This window comes from Octodon degus, unplaced genomic scaffold (genome assembly GCF_000260255.1).
Source record: "Octodon degus isolate 3935 unplaced genomic scaffold, OctDeg1.0 scaffold00126, whole genome shotgun sequence".
NCBI lineage: Eukaryota > Metazoa > Chordata > Mammalia > Rodentia > Octodontidae > Octodon > Octodon degus.
Window position 1 is genome coordinate 2,561,909 of NW_004524702.1, and position 20,861 is coordinate 2,582,769.

The window sequence follows — 20,861 nt, forward strand, 5'->3', positions numbered from 1 at the left end:
GCGCCCGGCCGGTTCAGTCGGCCTGACAGCCGGCTTCCAGACGCGGCCGGAGGCTCTCGCGGCCATGGCTGCGGAGGAGGAGGTGGACTCGGCGGACGCCAGCCAGGGGTGAGGACGGCGTGGTCCGCGCGGGAGGCGCTGGGACGGCGCGGCGGGACGGGGCCGGGGCTGGGGCGTGCGGGGCGCGGGCTGGGAGGGGGCGTCGCGGGGCGCCGGCCTGCGCCTCTGCCTGGTGCTCCCGCGGTTAGCGGTCGTGGCTCTCGTGGGGAAGCGCGCGCGCGCGCGTGTGTGCGTGTGTCCCGGAGGCCGCAACGCGCAGCAGACGCCGGGCTGGAGGGCAGCCGTGTACGTGGAGCGCCTCGATGTACCACCAGGCTGAGTTTGTTTGTTTTCTTTCTGTAACTGACCTTGAGCGCTCGGAGAGGAGGACCAGATAATTGGTGGAAAAAAATTACTCCCGTGCAGCTCGCTGCTGTACTTTTCACGGCTAGTAATTGATACTGAAAGCAAACCCCTGAGCTGCTCCCTCCTGCTGGAAGTAATTTGGCGCTGGAAAAGTGGTGCTAAGAACCGTGACCTAAATGCTAGACGCTGGGCTGTGACGAAACAGGTGTTTGGTGGGAAGATGACGAGGAGAGTTGCGAAATGCCAGAGCCTGGTTCCGAGTTTTGTTTCTGTGCTGAGTGGGGCCACTGTTCTGGTTGTTGATAAACTTCCTTATTAGCTAAGGTGAGCTGTTCAATGTCCTGGGCTGACAAATAGGAACCCAGCTGGTCCTCGTGTGCCCATCGGGTGAGTCATCGCGTGTTTGGCTCTGAGATTACGGGCGGTGGACTCTTTTCGTCGTGTTGTGGAGCCTGGAGACCTGGACACAGTGGTGGTCTTATGGCTTAGGGTCGTGGCTGAAGATCGCAGAGGGCACCCTGTAAGAAGTCACCAGCAGCCAGCCAGCGCGGCCCTGCACAGGTGGCCTCCCTGTGTTCTTGGCGGGCTCAGTGTGCAGGGTGGGGTGGCCTGCACTGTATCAGGCAGCCCCACAGACAAGGTGAAGCTCCGCTCCTGCTGGGGGTTCCCATGACCATATTCAAGCTAAGGCACAACTAGGTGTGGTCGGTGTCAGCGTTCCAGCCACCACCATGTGGCAGGGCTGGGTCAGACCCTCCCTCCACCCCCGGAGGCATCTACCCCAAGCTTCTGCCGCTTTTTACTTGGATTTGGACTCCTGTTCTGCTCTTGTTCTGAGTGAAGTTCCCTAGTCATATGACAGGGAGGCCTCAGCTGGAGCCAGGTGGGTCTCCACAGCGAGGTGTGAGGAGATCCGAGGCAGGACGCCCAGGAAGTGATCAGTGTCGGGTAAGATCTTCAGGGTACAGCCCCAGAGACTGAATCCTGATTTTATAGAGACAAAGACAGATCAGACACACAAACGTCTGTGTACTCTTGTGCTTCCTCACTCCTGCTGTGTGACTCCTGGTCCACCTAGGACTTTGTCAGCAAGAAGACCAATGCCAGAGCAGTGCCGCAAGTGTGAACCAGAAGACTTCAGTACCTCTTCTCTTGGTAATTTGTTCGGTCTGTGGTGTTGTCTTACTAGTACCTAAAACCAGATTGATACTGCTGGGAAGGTGACACTGACAGAGGAGACAAGTGTGAAATAGTCGCCCGACAGCTTTTTGCAGCCTCTTATTCTTGCCTGTCCCTTGGGGCTCTTGAAGCCAGGCACTTGGGGAGTCACTCTGCTCTGCGTGCCCCACCCTGCTGAGTTGCAGCCCAGTGTGACATTGGTGGAGTGGATGGCTGTGAATGGCTGTGAGGTTGGTCCAGAGAACGATTGCCAACTGAGTTGGGAGGAGAGTTGCCACAGCGCTGCTCATGTGTAGGGCGAACCACAAAATAGCTGGTTTGCAGTGGTGTGCTGGACTTGGTTGGTCCTGGGAAGCCATTGTCAAAGCGTGACCCATTTCACAATTAAAAGGGGTAAGATGTAGCTCAATGAGCAAACCCTGAGTTCAGTCCATAGTACTTGAAAAAATTAAAATCAGTGCTTTTTGTTTTTTTCAGCTCTTAACCTTCTTGGGTCCTTTCCAGTGTTGTACACTGTAATAATAGGAACTTCTTTGCCATTTTGTTAATTAGTCATTTTTGCTTTTATAACATTTGCTTCTTAACTTACCTGAGACCAACTTTTGGTTGCTTTTCGTAGGTTCTGTTCTTTTAACTATTTTTTAAATGTAGCCATTTTCTGAGATCGTATTTTTTTCGTGCTTTTTCTTTTATTTCATATTGAAATGATACTAAAAGCACTGTTCTTTCCTTGAACTTCCCTATATTTATTAGGGCAGTTATATTCTCCTGGTCTTCCAGGGTAACAACAGTCATGTTACTGACTCCTCTCGCCCCCTCTGTTGCCCTGAATGCTGGCTCTGGTATCCAGCACAGTGGGTGCTGAGGTGGACCCCCTTTAGGGCCCCGCTGTCACCCAGGAGCCTCTTGCTTTGCACTCTTCTCCCTGCTCCCTGATGGTGATGTGTAGTGACACGCTTTCCTCCTGCCTTGTTTATCAACTAGCTTTTGTTTCCAAGGGGACATCCTTGTTTATAGCGCAGACACACACACCGGGGCCTTATTGTGTGTCCCCACTCGGACTGTGGCTCCACATGTGTCCACAGCCTGACTTCAGGCTCTGGGGTGTTCCTTCCCCATCCTACACTGGACCATAGCTGTTTCTTAGACACACTCCTCACCCTCCTTCGTTTCCCCATAGCCTGGTTCACACTGTTGTCTTGCTTCAAAGCAGATGGTGGCCTTCCTTCTGTAAAGGTCTGTGATGTTTTCCTAAACTTTATTGCACCTAAATTAATGTTTCCTAATATAGTTATTTGCATATTTGTTTTTCCAGTTTGGTTGCCACACATTTTGCCTTACCCAAATGCCTTGTAGACCCTAATGGGGCTTTATAAATAGTAATAATCAATAACTTTTTATAAAACACTTCAACCAATAGAAATTTATGCTGACACAAGCAGTAAAAATCAGAAATCTAGACTCTGCGGTTCTCAGGTGTGTGAATTAAATTTCATCTTCAGATATTCAGAAAACTTTGCCTCTGAATAAGACAGTCAGGACCTTGAGCTTTAATTGTGCTGGAGAGGATGAGACCAGGATTCTATTTCTTGACCTTAGATGAACCAGCCCTGCCTCCCTCTTCTTCCTGCTCTCGGATGCTGCTCATAGGCCAGCAGACGCAAACTTTGTCCTGTGACAAAGAGCTTGTAAAGTCCAGTGCCGTCCACTTAATTAAAAATAACAGGATAGTAGGTTTCAGAATGACAGATGTCTCTGAGTGAGTCCTTAAAGGCTGGGCACATATTATGTATAATGACAATTGTGAACCTATAATTCATTTTAAAATAGCCTTGACTAATCATTAGATTTTTAGTTTAGTCCTTACCATTCCCCACTCCTGTTGTGAATTGTACATAATTATATTTACTAAAATAATTGCTCAGTTTGAGACCCAGGATTTTTAGTTTTATTTTCTTTATTCTCAGCAGATAAGTTTATTTTAAAAGTAGCACAAAGAGAGGTTCCTCTGCCTTGGTTAGCAGTGTAAATCTAAAGTAGACAGGTGGCTGCTTCAAGTTTGCTAAGGGGAGAGAGAGGTCCTCTGTCTGGCTGCTGAGGGGTCTGTTACCTTGTGAGGAGGCTGGGAAGCAGTGGAGAAAAGTACCAGGAGGGGCTGGAGGCCTGGTAATTAGTGTGTCATGGTGCACTCAAGGGGCTGCGTTGTCATTCATTCGATGGTCAGTGATAACATGAGCCATTTCAGTATCAGTTATCTAAAATAAAATGTTGTCAGTCATTTATAGTTACATGAAACATAGTCTGTTTTTCCCCTTTCCCAAGAATAAGGTTTAAGAAGCCGGTTCCCAAAAAAGAAGGGCTTTAATTGTGTTACAGTTTTCAGTTTGGAAGTTTTCAGCCATTCATTGGTTGAGGAATTATTTCAGAGGAATATATATATATATATATATATATATATATATTTTTGCGAAGCGCTTATGCCACTGAGCCATCTCCCTGAAGTATGTATATTCTTACCTCTTAAGAATTAATTAATTTAGATCTTTACCAAAAAAATTAAAACTAAATGGTTTTTAAAAATGAGATTGAATTCTGTGCTGAGGTTAGTTTATAGAAAATGGCAACAAACAATTATTTTCTCTAGAAAAAATTGTATCAGAATAGTGATGTAGATTATTTTAAACAACATTGTAACATATTGAAATTCTCTTTACTTATAACCTAATTAGAAATGTTATTATAAGTGGCCAAGAGTATGTAGAAATTGGCTGGATTTCTGTATATTTTCTTCAGAATACTTTGAAACCTCTTTCACTATTTCACAATATTTATAGATTGTGTAATCCAGGTTTAGTAATAGTATAGATAATCAAGTGCCTCAGAGAAGAAATCAAGATTACCAGGAAAAGTAAATGTTAATGGCATGGGTTACGGGTGTTAATAATGGGCGGGTAGAGAGAGAGGGTGAGAGAGAGAGAGAACAGACACAGAGAGACAGAGACAGACTGAGAGAAAGCCAGAGATAGAGACAGAGAAAGCAAGAGAGACAGAGACAGAGAGTAAGGGAAAAAAGACAAAACTGGTATCCACCCCTCAACCCAGGATAATTAAAATCAGATTCAGGGCTGTGGCTGTAACTCAGTGGTAGAATGCTTGTTTGCCTAGTGTCACAAAAAGGAGATTCTTAGATAAATATGTTCTGTTAATATATGGGGTCCTTCTTGGCTTTCTTTAATTTGTACTTCTTTTGTGGTCTTTTAAAGCTTTCCTTACTGAAAGTCTGTTCACTAAAATTTTCTCACTTTCCCCACAGGGATTATAGAGCAGGAAGGCTTTCATTCGTTCTTGTATCAGTGCTCAGCCCTTGCTACCAGGGCAGTGCCTGACTGACGGAGCTGTGCGGAGAAGCCCCCAGCGTGCGTGCGTGCGTGCGTGCGTGCGTGCCTTCCTGGTTTTACAGACCTTTACTTTGAGGAACTGCAGTCCCTGTGGCGCATGCAGTCCTCGGTCTCTTCTGAAGTCCGGCTCTTGGCAGTGGGTGCTGATTGCTTAGAGAAGTTAGGTTTGCTTTTCTGTTTCTTTTCCAATGCTGTGAGGAGGGAGGCCTCTGTCCAGTGTACTGCTCCACAGCGAGGGCATGTGAGTATTTACCTTAAACTCTGTGACCTCGTGAGCCCTAACCTTCCACAGCGCAAGCCGGGGAGGCCACACAGCATCATTTGGCATGGAAGGGTCACGGGTCTCTTCAGAGGTGAGGGGAACTCACCCAAAGACAGGGTATAGGGATGAATGGGTAAGTTTAGGGTTTGAAGCAATAGAGGTGGCAAGATCAGGTGTGTGAACAAAGGGCAATCAACTAAAGGTTGAAAACAGACCTGCTTTTCACTCCTGGGTGTAGCAGTCAGTCCCACAGGTAGTTCTAAGACAGAAACCAAAGCTGGTTTGCATGACACATTTTTCCTTGTGTTAAAGTAGACCTGGACAGCAGCATTGTTAGCACTCGGGGAAATGTGTCATCATTACAGTTCTAGAAAGAAGGAAAATAATTTACTGTATTTTGTTAAATGCAGAGTTTTTTTTAAAGCTAAATATGCTTTAGAAAAACCCTATGGCCAGGGAGATGGCTCAGTAGAATAAGCACATCCCTGGCAGGCGAACGCCCTGAGTTTAATCCCCAGTTCTGCCAAAAAGAAAAGCCCCAATTTGGGAAACTATTGTCTGCTTTGATGGAGAGGCTGCCATGAAACCTCGAGGAAAGTTGGGGCTTCTTGTGTGTGATAGAAGAGCTCTCTGTGGGCTGGGAGATAGCTTGGCGGTCTAAGTGCCTCCTGGCAAGCATAATGACTTGGGTTCGATCCCTGGCACCGCATGCCGTGCCAGCCCAAAACTGGGTGTGGTGTCGCATGCCTGTAATCCCAATGCTGGACAGGCTTGGACAGGAGGATCACTGTGAGTCCAAGCTGTGTAGCAAGATCCAAATAAATAAAAGATTTTTTTTAAAAAAAGCCCTCAGTGTCGGTATCATGCTCAAGATTTCCAAACTCTAGGTCAGGCCAGTCCTTAAGAGGCAAAACGAGGGATGGGCCATCCTGTCCTTTGAGGATGGTGTTGAGTAAAGGGTGTGCTGGGGTAGGTACAATCCCTGTATCAAAAGCTGGGTGATAACTTTTTAAACTCTGGTACCTTGAGCATAGTAAATATTCAGAGCCTGAATTATTTTTTTAATAAAGTATTTTTCTTAAAAGACTGAGACAGATTGCACTATGTTTTCTTTGCCCCAACTTGCCTGTGTTGTTAGTTGGGGCCATAGTAGACACCGTTCAGTTCACTGTATTAATTTTTCACCTGACCTCCAATTCTGCCTGGCAGCACGCCGTGCTGTGGTTAGAGGGACATTTGCTGAAGAAATGGGCAGGACTGGATCTAGGTGGTCTCGCTGGGATGAGCTCCTGCTTTTGTCAGATTGAGGCCGGGTACATGCCAAAGACTAAACAACGATCTCTCAGGACCTTCCTTCGGCTCAGTGACAGTTTACTTTATGAAACTCCGAGGTATTGAGATCCTTTCATTGTAATTGCCTGTTAACTGCTTTTCTCAATAATTAGACACTTGCAGAATGAATAGAAGCTGAACCACTGATGCCTGGAGTTGGGTTTCCTAGATAATATGACCTGTAGCAAGGGCTGGACCTCGCCTCGGCTTCCGAGTCAGGGATTGTGTCTCAGGAAGAGTGAGGTGTTCTGGGCAGAGGGTGAGGATGGGCAACGCCACGGAGATGTGGGCATCTCGGGGTGCTGAGAGAACAGGTGCCCAGGAGCCGTAGCATGCCCAGGAGCCGCACTGCGGAGGACCCTGGCAGCCCCTGAGCAGTGCGAGCTCCGAGCAGCAGTGGGTGGGCAGCGCCTGGGCGCCTCCAGGAGCAAGCCCAGGAGGAGGCACCGCCGTGCTCAGAACCAGTGCCAGGTGTCCGACCCATGTCACTTCCTGGCTGTGTTCTCTTGGACCTGGGAACCTCAGCTTTCGTGTCTGTGAGATGGAGGTCTAGAGCAGGAATCCCCTGGCCTGTACAGTAAGTGGCTTAGTCATCCGGCAAACATGATCTATAACCCCCGAGAGAAACCGCAGGGGAAGGAAGACGCGTAGGGCAGCCCACAGCCTCGGGAGCCGGGTGCTGGCAACTGCTCGGTAACTAAGGGGGCTTCTCCTCTCCCGCCATCCTTACCACTGTTACTGTGGGTATCGGAGCACCGAGTCCCAGGCGTGGGAACCCCTGTGACTGTACCTTCTTTCTGCCCGCCCTGCCTGGTTTGCGCTGCAGCGTTCCTGGCCATCTGCTTGTCTCTGTTACCATCACCAGTGCCTTGGTTCAAGCCCTGAAGTCTGATCTGGAATCTCCGGCCTCCCCGAGCTGTCCCCGCCCACTGCCCAGATTTGTGACCTGTCCTCAGTGCTTGGCTGTCTGTGACATTCTCTTCATCTGCCCTTTGCTGGAACCGAAAGCCATTTTATTATTCTGCCCGCCGTTGACCAGCTCAGACTATACACAGACGGCTCCCTTTCGTTAGACGTATACTACTCTTTCTGATCGCACTGGAAACTTTTTTATGGAGAGCTTTGACAAAGCCTCACTTCTGTGAGCCCCCAGGCCACGTATCTCATGCTGCTGAGAAGCCCGCATTCGAGTGGACCTGCTCAGGGTCTTGCATCTCATTTGCACTGGCACCCTGGCCGACGTCGCCCCACCTGGGGAACGCCTTCTGTTGTCCTTCTCGTTTCTTAGCCTTTCCTTAGGATGCAGATGCTGAAGACGAGGTGAACTTTGACATCTGTGCGAAGGCACACAGGCTGACGTGAGGGTCTGTGTCCCTGAACTCGTCACAAGGCTTTGCCCACGGGGGCCACCTTTATCACCTGCAGCTGACATCACACAGACAGGTCCCTCTGCTGCTTTTCTTCTGACCCTGATGCATAACAGTCGAAGTTTTGACTCACCTGTGTGCATTTGTCTTTTGTGCTCTAGGTCAGGATGGCTAGCAGGCTGGCTTCCCACCTGGTGCCCAACATCTCCACTGCTCCTTAAAGAAGCTGAAGAGAAAATGTTAAAATGTAAGGCTTTCTTCTCACTTACCTGGACTGTTGGCTGAAATCGATCCGATAGATCACCTTGCCCTGAAGCTGGAGATGAGGTTCTGTGACATGTTAGTTGTTGCCGCGAGAATTCTTTCCTCTAACATGCTGTCAGTAGGTGGCAAAACCAGGGCGGGGCTTTGTTACAGTCTTAAACTAGGAAGGACCATAGGGGACTTTGTGTGTGGGCTATAGTTACCAGCGTTTACATGTTATAAGTTAAAATCGAATAACTGAAAATATGGTAATGTATTTATTTATTTGAAAATAATAGTAAAACTCATTACAAGTTATTTTAACCTAGTATTTATTTTAAATAACATGTTTATGAATTAAAATATGTATATGTATGTATTCCAAACAAAATGTACTGAGAGAAATAACATGTTTACGTGTCGCAGAGCTCTTTAGTGTCTGGCTTAATATAAGTCAGGTGGGTTGTGTCTGTTTCCACCTTCCGTGTCTTGGCTAATCACTTATCACGTGATCTCTGGAAAACTCCACTGTACACCCAATAGCCTAAGAGTGGAAAGGAAAATAGAGCTTTAGTATTGTTATAAAAATAGGTTTGACCTCAGAAGATCTCAAGGACCGCACACACACACACACACACACACACACACACTCACTGTGTCCACAAGCTGTGTACCTAGCACAGATTCTAGGTACCCTGAGGCCTTGCACAGTAGAACAGGTACTAGGCTGGAACCAGGTAACCTGGATTCGGCCCAGATCTCCACCAGCCCAGGAGCCCTGTGTCCTGGTTCTTACCTGTAAGGAAGTAGAATAGTCCTTGGGATTCTTTCTGCCTCCACATTTTAGCGTTCTTTAATTCTACATTTACACTGGTGTGGAGACTTTAAATTAAAATTTCTTTTAGGCACTGACATTTATCTGAACTCTCAGGCACTTGCAGGTATCTGTGGGTGTGGTTCTAAGCTGTGTTGTTCAGCATCCAGTTTAGTTCTGTGGATGCAGTCCCGAGGTGTGGGTTGAGTAATGCCACGCTCACACATGGCTATTTTGCACATGCAGGTAGCTATCTGTTCACCCTGTGTTTATCCTCTCCCATAAATGTATCTTCTTGTCTGTATGTATGCTGATTCAGGATTAGGTGACTGTACCTAGGTATGTACCCAGGAAGGGTAACTAGCCATCTTGTATTCGTCATCAATAGGAAAATGAATTTCTTCTTACTCCCTAGAGCTGGGTAATATAGCTTTCCACAAAACTGACAAAGCTGCTAATGTTGTTTACAAAACAATAAAGGTCTTGTGAGGAAGTGAGAAGGCACTGAGATGCTCAGTTCATGCTTTTGGGATAGCTCCCCACCCGTGTGTTTGGGATGAAACAAGGGCAAGAGCTGGCCCTGCGAGGCACCACCCAGGCGAGTGGGGGTCTAGCGCAGCAGCCGCAGTGCAGCAGAGGGGCTCGCGCCGCGGTGCAGACCTTCATGGGACTTCGCAGGCCCGTGATCAAGTGCTAAAGTGATGCAGCTTGGAGCAGCGCCCACTTGCTTCCCGTTCCGGACGCTCAGCTTTCCCCACACGCAGGCACACAGGCTTGTTAATATTCTGAATGAGTTCTGGTGTCCTCTTTAGTGCTTCTGTGTACATGCGGACCTGAGATGGTTTCTTTGATTAAAAGGCAGAAACAGCTGGTTCCCGTGTCTGGCTCGGGTGGGTGGATATACACAGATGACTCAGGGCTGTATCTGAGGGAGGTTTTCAGCTGTGTCGTGGCTTGTGTTCAGATGTCCCCTCAGCGCCTCCTGTGGTCAGAGGCGGCTGGAGCGAGAGGGTGTGACTGCGTGGGGCCGCGCAGGGAACAAGGGCGTGTGAGTACGAAATCAGAGTCCACTGGTTGGTTCTGCACCGCCCTAACGCCTGTAGCCTAGATAAAGGAGGCGGACGATACTGTGCCGGCCCCCTGTTGCTTTTGCTGTCCTGTGGGGCATGGCCTGTTCTCTGCAGAGGCCCTTTGCCAGGGCACCCTGCATTGAGGCAGTTCATGACCGACTGAAACCTCTCCAGACTGCGCTAAGTAAACCTTTCCCCCTTTAAGGTTGGCTGCCAGGTGTTTTGTCGTCTTAGCAATGAGAAAAGTAACCATGGCAGGTTGATAATGTCATGATAAAGAATTTCAAGTTTCCTTGCCTCTTTGGGTAATTTGGAGTATTGTGCATTGAGACAAATGGCATTAAATGCAAGTTAAGAATTTTGATCTATGAAATTGTGATTATTTGCATTTTCTGGGTGATGGTTGGACTTGAATTTGGGCTACCTAGTACCTCATGCCGACTGGTTCCTACCTTATCTATTGCTTTTTTATACTAAGCTTTGCAGTGACTTATGGCTTCAGTTGTGTGTAGTGTGCATACCATCACTCTTTCCCTCCACTCCTGACAGCGCTTCAGGATTCCTTCAGTCTTTAGTACTTAATTCATTGAGTGTTCTGTATTCTTTGTTCCTGGCTGCAAAGCTAGAGACTTGGACTAGTGCATCCAGGAGCCACTGAGTCCAGCTCCAGGCACTAACTCCCTCATGTGTACAGTGGGATGACATCAAGCAGTGACAACTTACCAAAGACGTTGGCCACAGGGCTTGACGCTTGTCTGAGATGGATTTTCCTGCTTAGACAGAGAACATGGTCATTTAGAATTGCTTAATTCAGTAACATATTAGACTCCTTTTTGGGGGGCTGACGTAATAAAGGCTAAAGTCATATGAATAGATACCATGTGGTTTTCAGAGTATTACTTTTTAGTTGCTTTGATCATTTCCTCAGAAGTTGTGAAGCTAAGTAGAATTTCTTCTTTGTTTTTATTAGGTGTCCCTTGCATTTACCAGAAAGAACCTGTTCTTATATCTAATGGAAATAAAATATGGACGCTGAAGTTCTCTGAGAATATTTCAAATAAGACTCCACTTATCCTCCTCCATGGTTTCGGAGGAGGCCTTGGACTGTGGGCACTGAATTTTGGAGCTCTTTCTACTGACAGGCCCGTCTATGCTTTTGACCTGTTGGGCTTTGGACGGAGCAGTAGACCCAGATTTGACAGCGATGCGGAGGAAGCGGAGAATCAGTTTGTGGAATCCATCGAGGAGTGGAGGTGTGCGCTGGGGCTGGACAGGATGATCCTGCTTGGACACAACCTGGGGGGCTTCTTGGCTGCTGCCTACTCACTGAAGTACCCGCTGAGGTAGGTGGTGGTGGTGGGAGAGCAGAATCGGGGCTGTGGCCCCCACGCTGTCACCCTGGTTTCCTATCACGTGGGCATTAGCAACTGCCTTCTAGGATAGTCATTCTCTTTGAGGACCTGTGGACAGAGGGCCACGACCCGTGTGGCCAGTTTCCTAGCTGAAATGATGGTATCAGGTTTTAAATTGCTACACACTGATAGGTTTGATAATGGCCTGTATGCTTGTTATTTAAATTACATGAAATTTAATCCATAATTTAAAATTATAACTCAAATATAGTGTGGTATTGTTCATTGTTATTATCATCATTAAACCTGTTTCTGTCAGGCTTTTACTACCTCTTCTAAATAACAGTAAGCTGTTCTGGAAACCAGAAGGTTGGAGGTCAGATGATCTAGGCCAGTGGTGGCGAACCTATGGCACGCATGCCCCAGCAGGCTGTTTGTGTCTGGGCAAGTAGCTTGGCAGTCTAAGTGCCTGCCTGGCAAATGCAAGGATCCACGTTTGTTCCCCAGTACCGCATGCCGTGAAAGCCCCAGAACCCCGGGTGTGGTGGTGCGCCCCTGTGACCCCAGCCCTGGGGGGCTGAGACAGGAGGATCACTGAGTCCAAGCTGTGTAGCAAGACCCTGTACCAACTACGCAATTCTTATTTATCTTTATTTACTTTTTTTAAGAAAGCTATGTTGAGGGCGAGCAAGCCTCAGGTGGTGGTCGTGCTCCTGGTCCCCTGAGCCGGGCGGCACCATGTCGTGGACCTCGCACTCAGCACGCGGCGCAGGAGCCGGCTCCCGCTCCATCCTGTGGCACAGCTGTTTCTCCACAGGGACGTGATCTGAATTTCAGCATTCTTAGCTGGTTTTTCTGGAGAGACCCTCGTTCGTTCTGAGCCAGGCAGCAATTGTCTTGTCAACTAGCAGGCCTGTTTTTTTGAAAAGCGCTCCAGTCATCTTCTCCTGGCTGGCATTCTAGGGTGATTCCCATGCCTTGTGCCTTGCTGTTAGTGACCAGCCCCTAGCTGTGTGTGTGAAGAGGAACTGGAATGGGTGCCTTCTGGCGTAAGACCTCAGAGCTGCTCGCGAGCACTGCCTCCCTTCAGTTGCTTTTCTGAATCAGGGTTTACTGTGCTTGCCCCGTGAAGTTGATGTCTGGGGCTCTCTCTGGCCTTGTGACGTGGGCCCCTGCGGCATGGGCTGGACCCTGGTGACCTAACCTGAAGTCTTGGCAACCTGACCCTTTGTAGCCATCTGCTGATGACGTCAGGCTACAGGAAGAGAGGCCAGCAGTGTTGGGGAAGCTCCTCGGGTCCAGAGGGACCTGTTCATGCAAGAGAATAGTGCAAAGGGCCTAACCCGGGGAGGAATGCTGCCTGCACTGACTGCAGTTTAGAGAGTGGCTCCCCAGGGTTTGAGCCAGCACTAGGGGTAACCCTTGAGAACTGCCCCCAAATGGGAATAATAGGTGGATAGGAGGAAGCTTGGATGAGTAGTGTGTCTCAATTCCTCTGGTTGCCACCAAAATACTGTACTGTACACAGCCCATGGGACATGCTTCTGTATTCTTAGCCTGTCTGCACGCCCCCCTGTGTCTTAAGTGAATGGAGCCAGGAGAAAAAAACCCAACATGGTTTGATTGGTTGGGACTTGGTTACATAAAATTGAAATTATTAACGCAAGTTAATTTCAACACAGTGACATTCTCTGAATTTGCCACTATCCCAGCCACTGTCATACAGAGGTGTGTGTTCACACTGTAGGGACCCACCCTGGGGAGGTGGGGAGGTCTGGCTTTGGCACTCTTCTGGCACTCCACTGCAGCTGCTGCTGTCACCAGACAACCTCGGTCTCTGGGGCGTCTCAGTGCCCTGCAAGGTGCGGCAAGCAGGAGAGCAGTACCTGCGCTGACTGCTGCCTGCTCTCCCCCTGACTTGGGCGGCAGGCATGTGGCTTCTGCACCCAGGAGGTAGAATGAAGCTTAGCATTCAGGTGGAGGTGTTGGGGAAGGAGGCTGGAGGGCGGCAGCCCCCGGAGGTGCCCCAGGACACAGACGGGACAGCGGGAGGTGCTCTGGGCAGCGCGACAGGAATCCCACAGGTCCTGACGGGGCGGGTGCCCAGGTGGCTGTGGGCAGAGGTGCTGTGAGCTCGTTGGGACTCAGGGAGCACACCCCCTGTCCTGCTTCCTAGGACAAGCTGGATGTCCCATCATGAGACGCCCCCCGGAGGTTACTGTGCTGCTCACAGGCAGAGGGCAACTCCCTGGGGCGTAAAGAGCATTGGCTGTAAGGCGAGCACCAGGGAGATGGCTCATCCTGGCAAGTGCAAGGGCCTCAGTTCAATCACCGGTTCTGCCAAAAAAACACCAAGTAAGGCTAAGCAGCAGGAGCAGGGCAGCCAAGGGCAACCTCGCGTTCCTCCAGCTCTGTGCTCCCTGGTTTTTCTCAGAACTTTTTCCCTTTGGTCCCTACTGCTCAGAACCCTGTACCACGACTATCAATGTCTTATAGGCATTCACTGTCAACTGGGGAAAAGGGGATCGCAGAAACTTGTGACTAAAGAGGTCTATCCCAGTTGCAGCAGAGTAGGCCAGCTGTCCTGATACCAGGTTTCTGGTCACTTGAACTGAGTGCATTGGAGACTGGGCTGCCAGGGTCTGTCTTCCGATCCACAGGCTGGGGCTGGACAGCTCCTTCCGGGGCTGGGTGGGGAGGTCCTGAGGTCGTAGCCCCAGGCCTTCTCTTCCAGTGGTGCAGGAACATCTGGGCTGACTTCTCCGTGCTGTGCCACCTTTGGACGCAGACCAGAGTCCTTCCTGCCTTCTTTGCTTTTCTGTCCTTGTTCTTAGAGCTCCCTGGTACCTTTTGGTTCTTGGAGAGGTTAGCTGGGGCCGACAGAACCTCACAAAGGTCTACATGCCTACCTGGCTCCAGCATGTCACCTGCATCCCCCCCTGCACCTCAGCAGAGGGGATGAGGGGTGGTCCTTGTCATTAAAAGCAGTAAAAGCCCCTTTCACAGTCTCTTTCCTGTACAGTCTTAGCAGATACTTTCATGTAAGGCTTTTCAGCTGGGAAGTGCACCAGGCATACAGAATTCTCCTGTTGGCCTCTGCACAGGGATGCCCTTGCTGTGCACCCAGAGCACAGGGCTAGAATGGCTGAGAGTGGCTTGGTGAGCCTTGCCATCCTGCTGCTGGGATGTGCCCAGGCAAGAGGCCAGCTCAGTGGCTTGCTCTGTCCATTGCATGCTGGCGGAGGAAGACTGGGTTTCGGCCCTGGTTCTGCGCCGCCTTGTGGTGTGTCTGGGCGTGGCTCAGTCTCAGCTTCCTTCCCATTGGCGAGGGAAGACTGCACCGAGGTCTCCAGTGCTGTAGAGCTCTGTGCTCTGGGTGTGGTCTCAAGCTTTCTGTTTGAAAAAATGCCAAGTAAAAAAATTTCTCATTAGTAACTTAGTTTCATATGTGTTGACAAAAAGAATACACTGATTTAATAAAGCAACGATACCACCAGCACACACTCCCCTTTTTACCTCTCTCTCTCAGGGACGACTTAGCAGCGGGCCTTTGGAGTCGCTGGCTAACACTGTGCTCGGCACAGACTCTTTGTGGTGTGCAAAGGCACGATGCAGCTCTGTGGCAGTTCTGGGTTTTCATCATCGAGAACAAGATTCATATGATGGGAAAACTAAAAAATACTAATGGTATGAGACCATGCTACATGAAGCTGGAGTGAGGCCTTTGCTAGCAAGGAAGGACTCTGCCCAGGACGGGGAGCTGCATGTCCCGAGGTCGTGGTCGCAGCAGGAAGGGTGCGCCATCTCACCAGCCTCCAGCCTCCCCCACTGGCAGGGGTGTGTCCAGCCTGTTTGAGCAGTCCTTATTCAGTTTGTGGAAAGGGTCTTTAAAGTCCTCTTGAACCCACAGTAAGTCCGACTTCTCTCATTGTTTAGCCTGATTGATTTAGAGGAGCTTGTTGGCAGGACCTGAGGCTATTTTCTGAGTACCGTGCTTGATCACACGCATTTCTGCACTTCGAACCCTGCGATACACAGGACTTGGTTGTTCCTGAGCGGCTGGTGGTCTGCGTCAACTGCTGGAGCGTGGCTTAGATAGAAAGCAGCCTTTCTGCAGAAGCATTTCTGCACTCCGCTTCCCACCCTTTTTCTCGTCCACAGTGGAATGTACTAAAATAAAGACCTCTGTACCACGCGCACTCAGTGCTGCTGGGTCCCAAGACTGCAGAGTGAGCACGCCGTGGCCTGCTGAGCTGCCTTCTCCTCACCATCAGCGCTTTCAGGGTGGTTCCTTCTGCCTTTGATGAGCCCTGGCAGTTTCTTACAGCCCGAGGGTGACTGCAGTGAGCCTCCATCTGTTCTGTCCCCACAGGGTCAGCCACCTCATCTTAGTGGAGCCCTGGGGTTTTCCTGAACGCCCGGACCTTGCTGATCAAGACAGACCAATTCCCGTTTGGATCAGAGCCTTGGGAGCAGCACTGACCCCCTTTAACCCACTGGCTGGCCTCAGGATTGCAGGCCCCTTCGGTGAGTGCCCGTCCTAGGAGGGCAGTTAGCACCTGGGGTGCGGGTTCCCTGTGGTCTCTGGTGGGGCTACTGTGCTGTAAGTTGGTTGAGAGAATTGCAAAGGCTGCTCCAACACAGGTAGGTGACTGCCTTTGCCCATCACCATTGCCAATCAAAACTTTTTTTAGAAAACATCCTGTGCCCTTGCTTTTTCTGTCCTCATCTAATAAGTACCGGGCCTTGCACAAGGTTGAGAAAAACCAGCTGTCGCAAAGGGCAATCTTAGCACAGCAGAGAGGCTGCCAAGGGCTGAGGCCAAGGTGCGTCAGTCGTTTAGGGTCTGAGAAGAGCCAGGAACAGAGCAGAGTGTCTTCGGGATGTGCACCTGAGCCCAGGCCCGAGGCACGGAGCCACGTGTCCCACGATGACTGCTGGCAACCTTCAGGAGCGTCTGGCTGAATGATGGTGGGCACACCAAGCTGGGAGCCTGTGGAGGTCACAGGCGAGTCTTTCTTTCTGCATGATGACAGTGTGGTGGGAAAGGAAAGCCACCTTCCCACAGGTATTGGGCACTCTTGCCAGGTGGATGTGTATAGGCGTACTTTCCTTGTCCGATTTGGAGGTGCCAGTGTTGAGTCTCTGCCTCTCAGTCTGTGGCCTTGGAAATTTCTTTCCCCGTGGCTGCCAGGGGTAAAGGCCCGAGCGTCAGCTTCCACTTCTGACCCTATCAGCTAGGAGTGGCCAGTGGCAGGTCCCAGAAACCTGAGTGGGGGCCTCCCTAGGCCTGTGGCCACCTGGAACTGGTGCTTCCCTCAGTGGCTTTGGGAGCCAGCTCTCCTGTGCGGGCCAGGCCTCATCTGTGTCCTCTTGACCTCTTCCCTCATGCCTGCTGGGTGGTTGCCAAGGCATCCAGCCCCTCAAAAGCATCACCTGGATCTGGAAGGAAGGGGAGCCGAGAAACCATCCTCCCTCCCCTGCTCCTCCCGGGACGGCAGCCCCAGTGGAGCTGTGCCCTGGTGCACCTGTGCACCCCAGCTGTGCAGATCTCTGTGACTGGCCACTCAGGGCTGGGCCAGCCTTGGGGGTCACTGCTGCCTGCTGCAGTGCGGGGAAGCCAGGGCTCAGTGAGAACAGCACAGCCGAGCCAGGATGCACGTGGAGGTCATGGCCTGGGAGGGGCTGGTTCTGTCCCCTCCCCGTGCCTGTGCCGCCTCAGAGAGCTCCTTCAGAGCCCTCGGACATTCAAGTGGGTTCTGCCGCATCCCCTGGCTGCCGCAACAGGCAGGGCAAGGAAGGAGGCAGACAGGAGGAGCTGCTGGTGTCCTAGAGAGACACTCGCGCTGTTCTCCCGTGGAAGCCTCTGGGTGCCGATTGACTTCGTAGAAAGCTGGTTTGCTGTCATTTGGAGGAGAGAACAAGTGAACACATTGCCTTCATGAGTAGCTTATGCCACTCACTGTTTAGACTTTGTTTTCCTAAAATATAGGTCTTAGAAAGCTGGCGGTTTTGAGCTCCTGACGCACAACTGTAAGTCAGTCTACCGCATTCTTCACTTCCTGCGTCCCTGTTCCATGGGGAACTGAGAGCAGCTTCAGGAGGGGGTTCCCGCCCGGAACACCCAGCGAGCGAGCGAGCGAGCGAGCACATGCCCCGTGCTTCGCTCTCCGTGGTGGAGGACCGGCAGCTCATTGTCACTTACAGCTTCCGTGTTTGTGTCTCCTGCTGAGCAGGTCTGAGTCTAGTGCAGCGTCTGAGGCCTGATTTCAAGCGGAAGTACTCTTCGATGTTTGAAGACGACACTGTGGCGGAGTACATTTACCACTGTAACGTGCAGACCCCCAGGTGAGCCACAGGGCCTCAACATACTGTGTTGCTTTCAACTTTCCTTTTTTGGAAATGTGTTGGTAGCCGGGGCTTTCGTCAGTAGTTGTTTCAGTTACTTTTCTCTCATTGCTGGGCCAAATACCTGACACCTAAAATGAAGGAAGGAAAGGTTTATTTAGCTCGCAGTTAATGAAGGCTTCAGTCCATACTCGGCTGGCTCCATGGCAGAGGGCAGCAGCCCATGGTAGTGGAAGACAGCAGACTGCAAAAGCCAAAAGGGAGGAGGAGCGGGCTGCAGCTGCAGTACTCAGGCTGTCCGCCCAGGGCAGGGGCAGCCCTCACACCCGTAATCCCAGCATTGGATCATGAATTAATCACAAACTCCACAAGCCGCCCCTTGACTACATGAGGCTTCGGGGGACAGCTGGACACAAACCACAACAGTACTTAAAAAGAACAGATGTCTAATACTGCTTTTTTAAAAACTTGGAGTCCCATGTATGCTAGGCATGCTATATCCCCAGCCTTTGTCATTTTTTATTTTGAGACAAGAGCTCACTGATTTGCCTGCATGGCTTTGCACCTGTGCTTCTCCTGCCTCAGCCTCCCTACTGGCTGGGATTGCAGGTGTGCACTGTACCCAGAGTGTGTACATTTTCGTAATTACCCATCTATTCATAGAGTACCCACAGTAGGAAACTCTGTGCTGGGTTTTAAGGGGGGCTGGGGAGAGTAGGATGTGCACTCTTCGCCTGAAGTATTCATGGGTGAGGTCTTAGGAATCTCTAAGAGGCGGCCCTAGTGGGAACAGAGAAGCGTGGAGCGGTGTCTCCCCTGCAGTCCAAATCCACAGCGGAGGGGCTCCAATGAGCAAATGAAGTAGGCAGAGAACCTTCCTGAACCGCAGCTGCCGAGCAGTGAGGGCCTGGGCCATGTGGCTACAGGGGTGTGGACAGAGGGGTGAGCAGGGTGAGGGCCAAGCGTGGCTGTGCACAGCCCTGACCGCAGGTGCTGAGTGGAGCAGGATGGTCCTGCGGTCCAGGGAGGATCGGCAGGAGGGCGGGAACAGCCTGGGTGCTGGGTGCAGGGCGCAGGGCGCTGGGCGCTGGGCGCTGGGCCCCGGGCCCCGGCACTGTTATGATTCTGGAGCTGGTTCCAAGCGCTGTGCAGAGTGCTGTTTGGATGCTGCCTCTGACATGCACTGCGGGTGTTGCAAGTGTAGGCTGCTGGTCATGGTCCACACCTCACGCCACGGACTCCCTGCCTGCTCCCACAGTCTCCTTCCTGAACTGCTGGCGGGCTCCGCTGCGCTGCCTCTCTTTTCCTCATACCTGCGCCCCTGCATTCCTGAGGTGTTGCCTCTCCGTGCTGAGGCTCACTCTGTCCTGTAAGAGTGACCGAGAGCGGCCCCTCCTGGGTGGGAGAGCTCAGGCTTCCAGCTGCTTTCAGCTTGGTAAAGTCAGGAGCTGATGCCCAAGCCTGCAAAAGTTGCCTTCTTATATCAGACTGAAAAACACACTTCACTCTCCTCAAAAACAGGGAAACTGCCTATTTCTTTACTTAGTTTTTGGTACCGGGCATCAAACTCAGGACCTTGTGCTTGCCAGGCAGGCGCTTATGCCGCTTATGCTGTCTCCCTGGCCCAAAGTGAAGCAGTTTAATCATTTGGTAAGAGAATCACAATAGCGTGTTTTGGTTTAGAAGAAGAGAACTTTGCCAGCCAACTAGTGTGCTCAGCCTTGCTTCCCCGACCCTGGCTGAGATTTCCTCCGCCTGCCGCGTCCTGGGTGCTTTCTGTCTCCTGAGGCTCCCCTGACCCTAGAGCAGCTGAGCAGGGCACGCTTCGAAAGGGGGACAGCAGCGCCATCTCCCAGCAGTCACAGGGTGCTTTTTCTCTTTCCCTGAAGTGGCGAGACTGCCTTCAAGAACATGACCATCCCCTATGGCTGGGCAAAAAGGCCCATGCTTCTGCGCATCGGGAAGCTGCACCCTGACGTGCCTGTGACCGTCATCTTCGGGGCCCGCTCCTGCATCGATGGCAACTCCGGCAGCAGCATCCAGTCCCTGCGGCCGCAGTCCTACGTGAAGACCATCGTAAGTGTGCAGGGGTGCGGCAGTGACCCCTGCTGTGCTGCCCCTGGTGAGGTCTCCTCCTCGTCTCGCATCCTGCAGCCTCAGTGGGCACCTGCAGGTGGGGCAGGTGGGGCAGGTGGGGCGGGTAGGGCGGGGCCTGAGCCGCAGGTGCCCAGGCCCAGCAAAGCCCTCGCCCAGTGGGGAGAGGCTGCCAGGTGGCCCCCTCGGCACAGCACACCTGTTCAGCTCTGTGGCCCTGCTCCACAGCGGTCACTGGAGCCCGGCTTTTGCATGCCGAAGCTTCAGTAAGATTCAGTAGTTTGCTTATTCTCAGATCTTTTTGCTAGAAGCTCTCAGCAGCGTCTGTATGTCGGTCTCGCCACTCTTTCATCTTGGGGTTTCATGTAAGCGTAGCAGCAGCTCTGTTGACTCTGGCAGCTTGTGTAACTTGCTGCCTTGTGGATGCGCTTACTGACCACTGCCCTGTCCCTGCCAGGCCATCCTCGGGGCTGGGCACTACGTGTACGCGGATCAGCCAGAGGAGTTCAACCAGAAGGTGAAGGAGATCTGCGGTTCCGTGGACTGAGGGACACCCTGGCCCAGCGCCCGGAGACGGCACAGCTCTGCGTGGCCAGAGCGTGTGACACGGCCAGCGCAGACGGCCACCTCCCACTGTGCCTTGCGCCTGGTGCCCGCGGGGAGGCACTGCACATGTACACCAGCCAGTGCCTTCTAGAAGAATGGGTCTCCTCTCCGCATACAACCGAAAGACAGGAGTCTCCAAATTTAGTAACTTTAAATAAAAGGTTGTTTGTCCCTCTGCTACACTGAAAAATTGTACTTTCTTAACCAAGATTGTTTTTCCTTTTTACCTAACTCTGCTAGTCAAGTACTTCTCATACTGCAGTATATTTTGCCAGTTTAAAGAAACGATCTCTGGCTTTCTTGTGCCGCACCTTGAAGGGTGCACCTTACTTTCTTTGCGTGTGTTTGTCATGTCTTGTGACTGATGCAGTTAATCCAAATGTGCTTTTAT

The 20,861-nt window shown here is 51.1% G+C and overlaps 1 protein-coding gene across 2 annotated transcripts; it reads left to right on the plus strand.

Moving 5' to 3' along the window:
• Positions 1–6: 6 nt before the first annotated feature.
• Positions 7–20,650, plus strand: Abhd5 (abhydrolase domain containing 5). 2 transcript variants are annotated; one of them, XM_004640664.2, is made up of 7 exons: positions 7–108; positions 8,105–8,190; positions 11,041–11,413; positions 15,795–15,949; positions 17,659–17,770; positions 19,660–19,846; positions 20,322–20,650. In XM_004640664.2, the coding sequence occupies exons 1-7, from the start codon at positions 65–67 to the stop codon at positions 20,409–20,411; spliced, it is 1,047 nt and encodes a 348-aa protein (XP_004640721.1). In that variant the 5' UTR covers positions 7–64; the 3' UTR covers positions 20,412–20,650. The 2 variants fall into 2 exon arrangements, with proteins under 2 accessions (XP_004640721.1, XP_023556454.1); XM_023700686.1 differs by lacking the exons at positions 8,105–8,190; positions 11,041–11,413.
• Positions 20,651–20,861: the final 211 nt, after the last annotated feature.

Coding starts and splice junctions, on each gene's coding strand:
- Abhd5 (XM_004640664.2), top strand. CDS start 65: ATGGCTGCGGAGGAGGAGGTGGACTCGGCGGACGCCAGCCAGGG. Junction 8,191..11,040: donor TGAAGAGAAAATGTTAAAAT/GTAAGGCTTTCT, acceptor TGTTTTTATTAG/GTGTCCCTTGCATTTACCAG. Junction 19,847..20,321: donor AGTCCTACGTGAAGACCATC/GTAAGTGTGCAG, acceptor TGTCCCTGCCAG/GCCATCCTCGGGGCTGGGCA.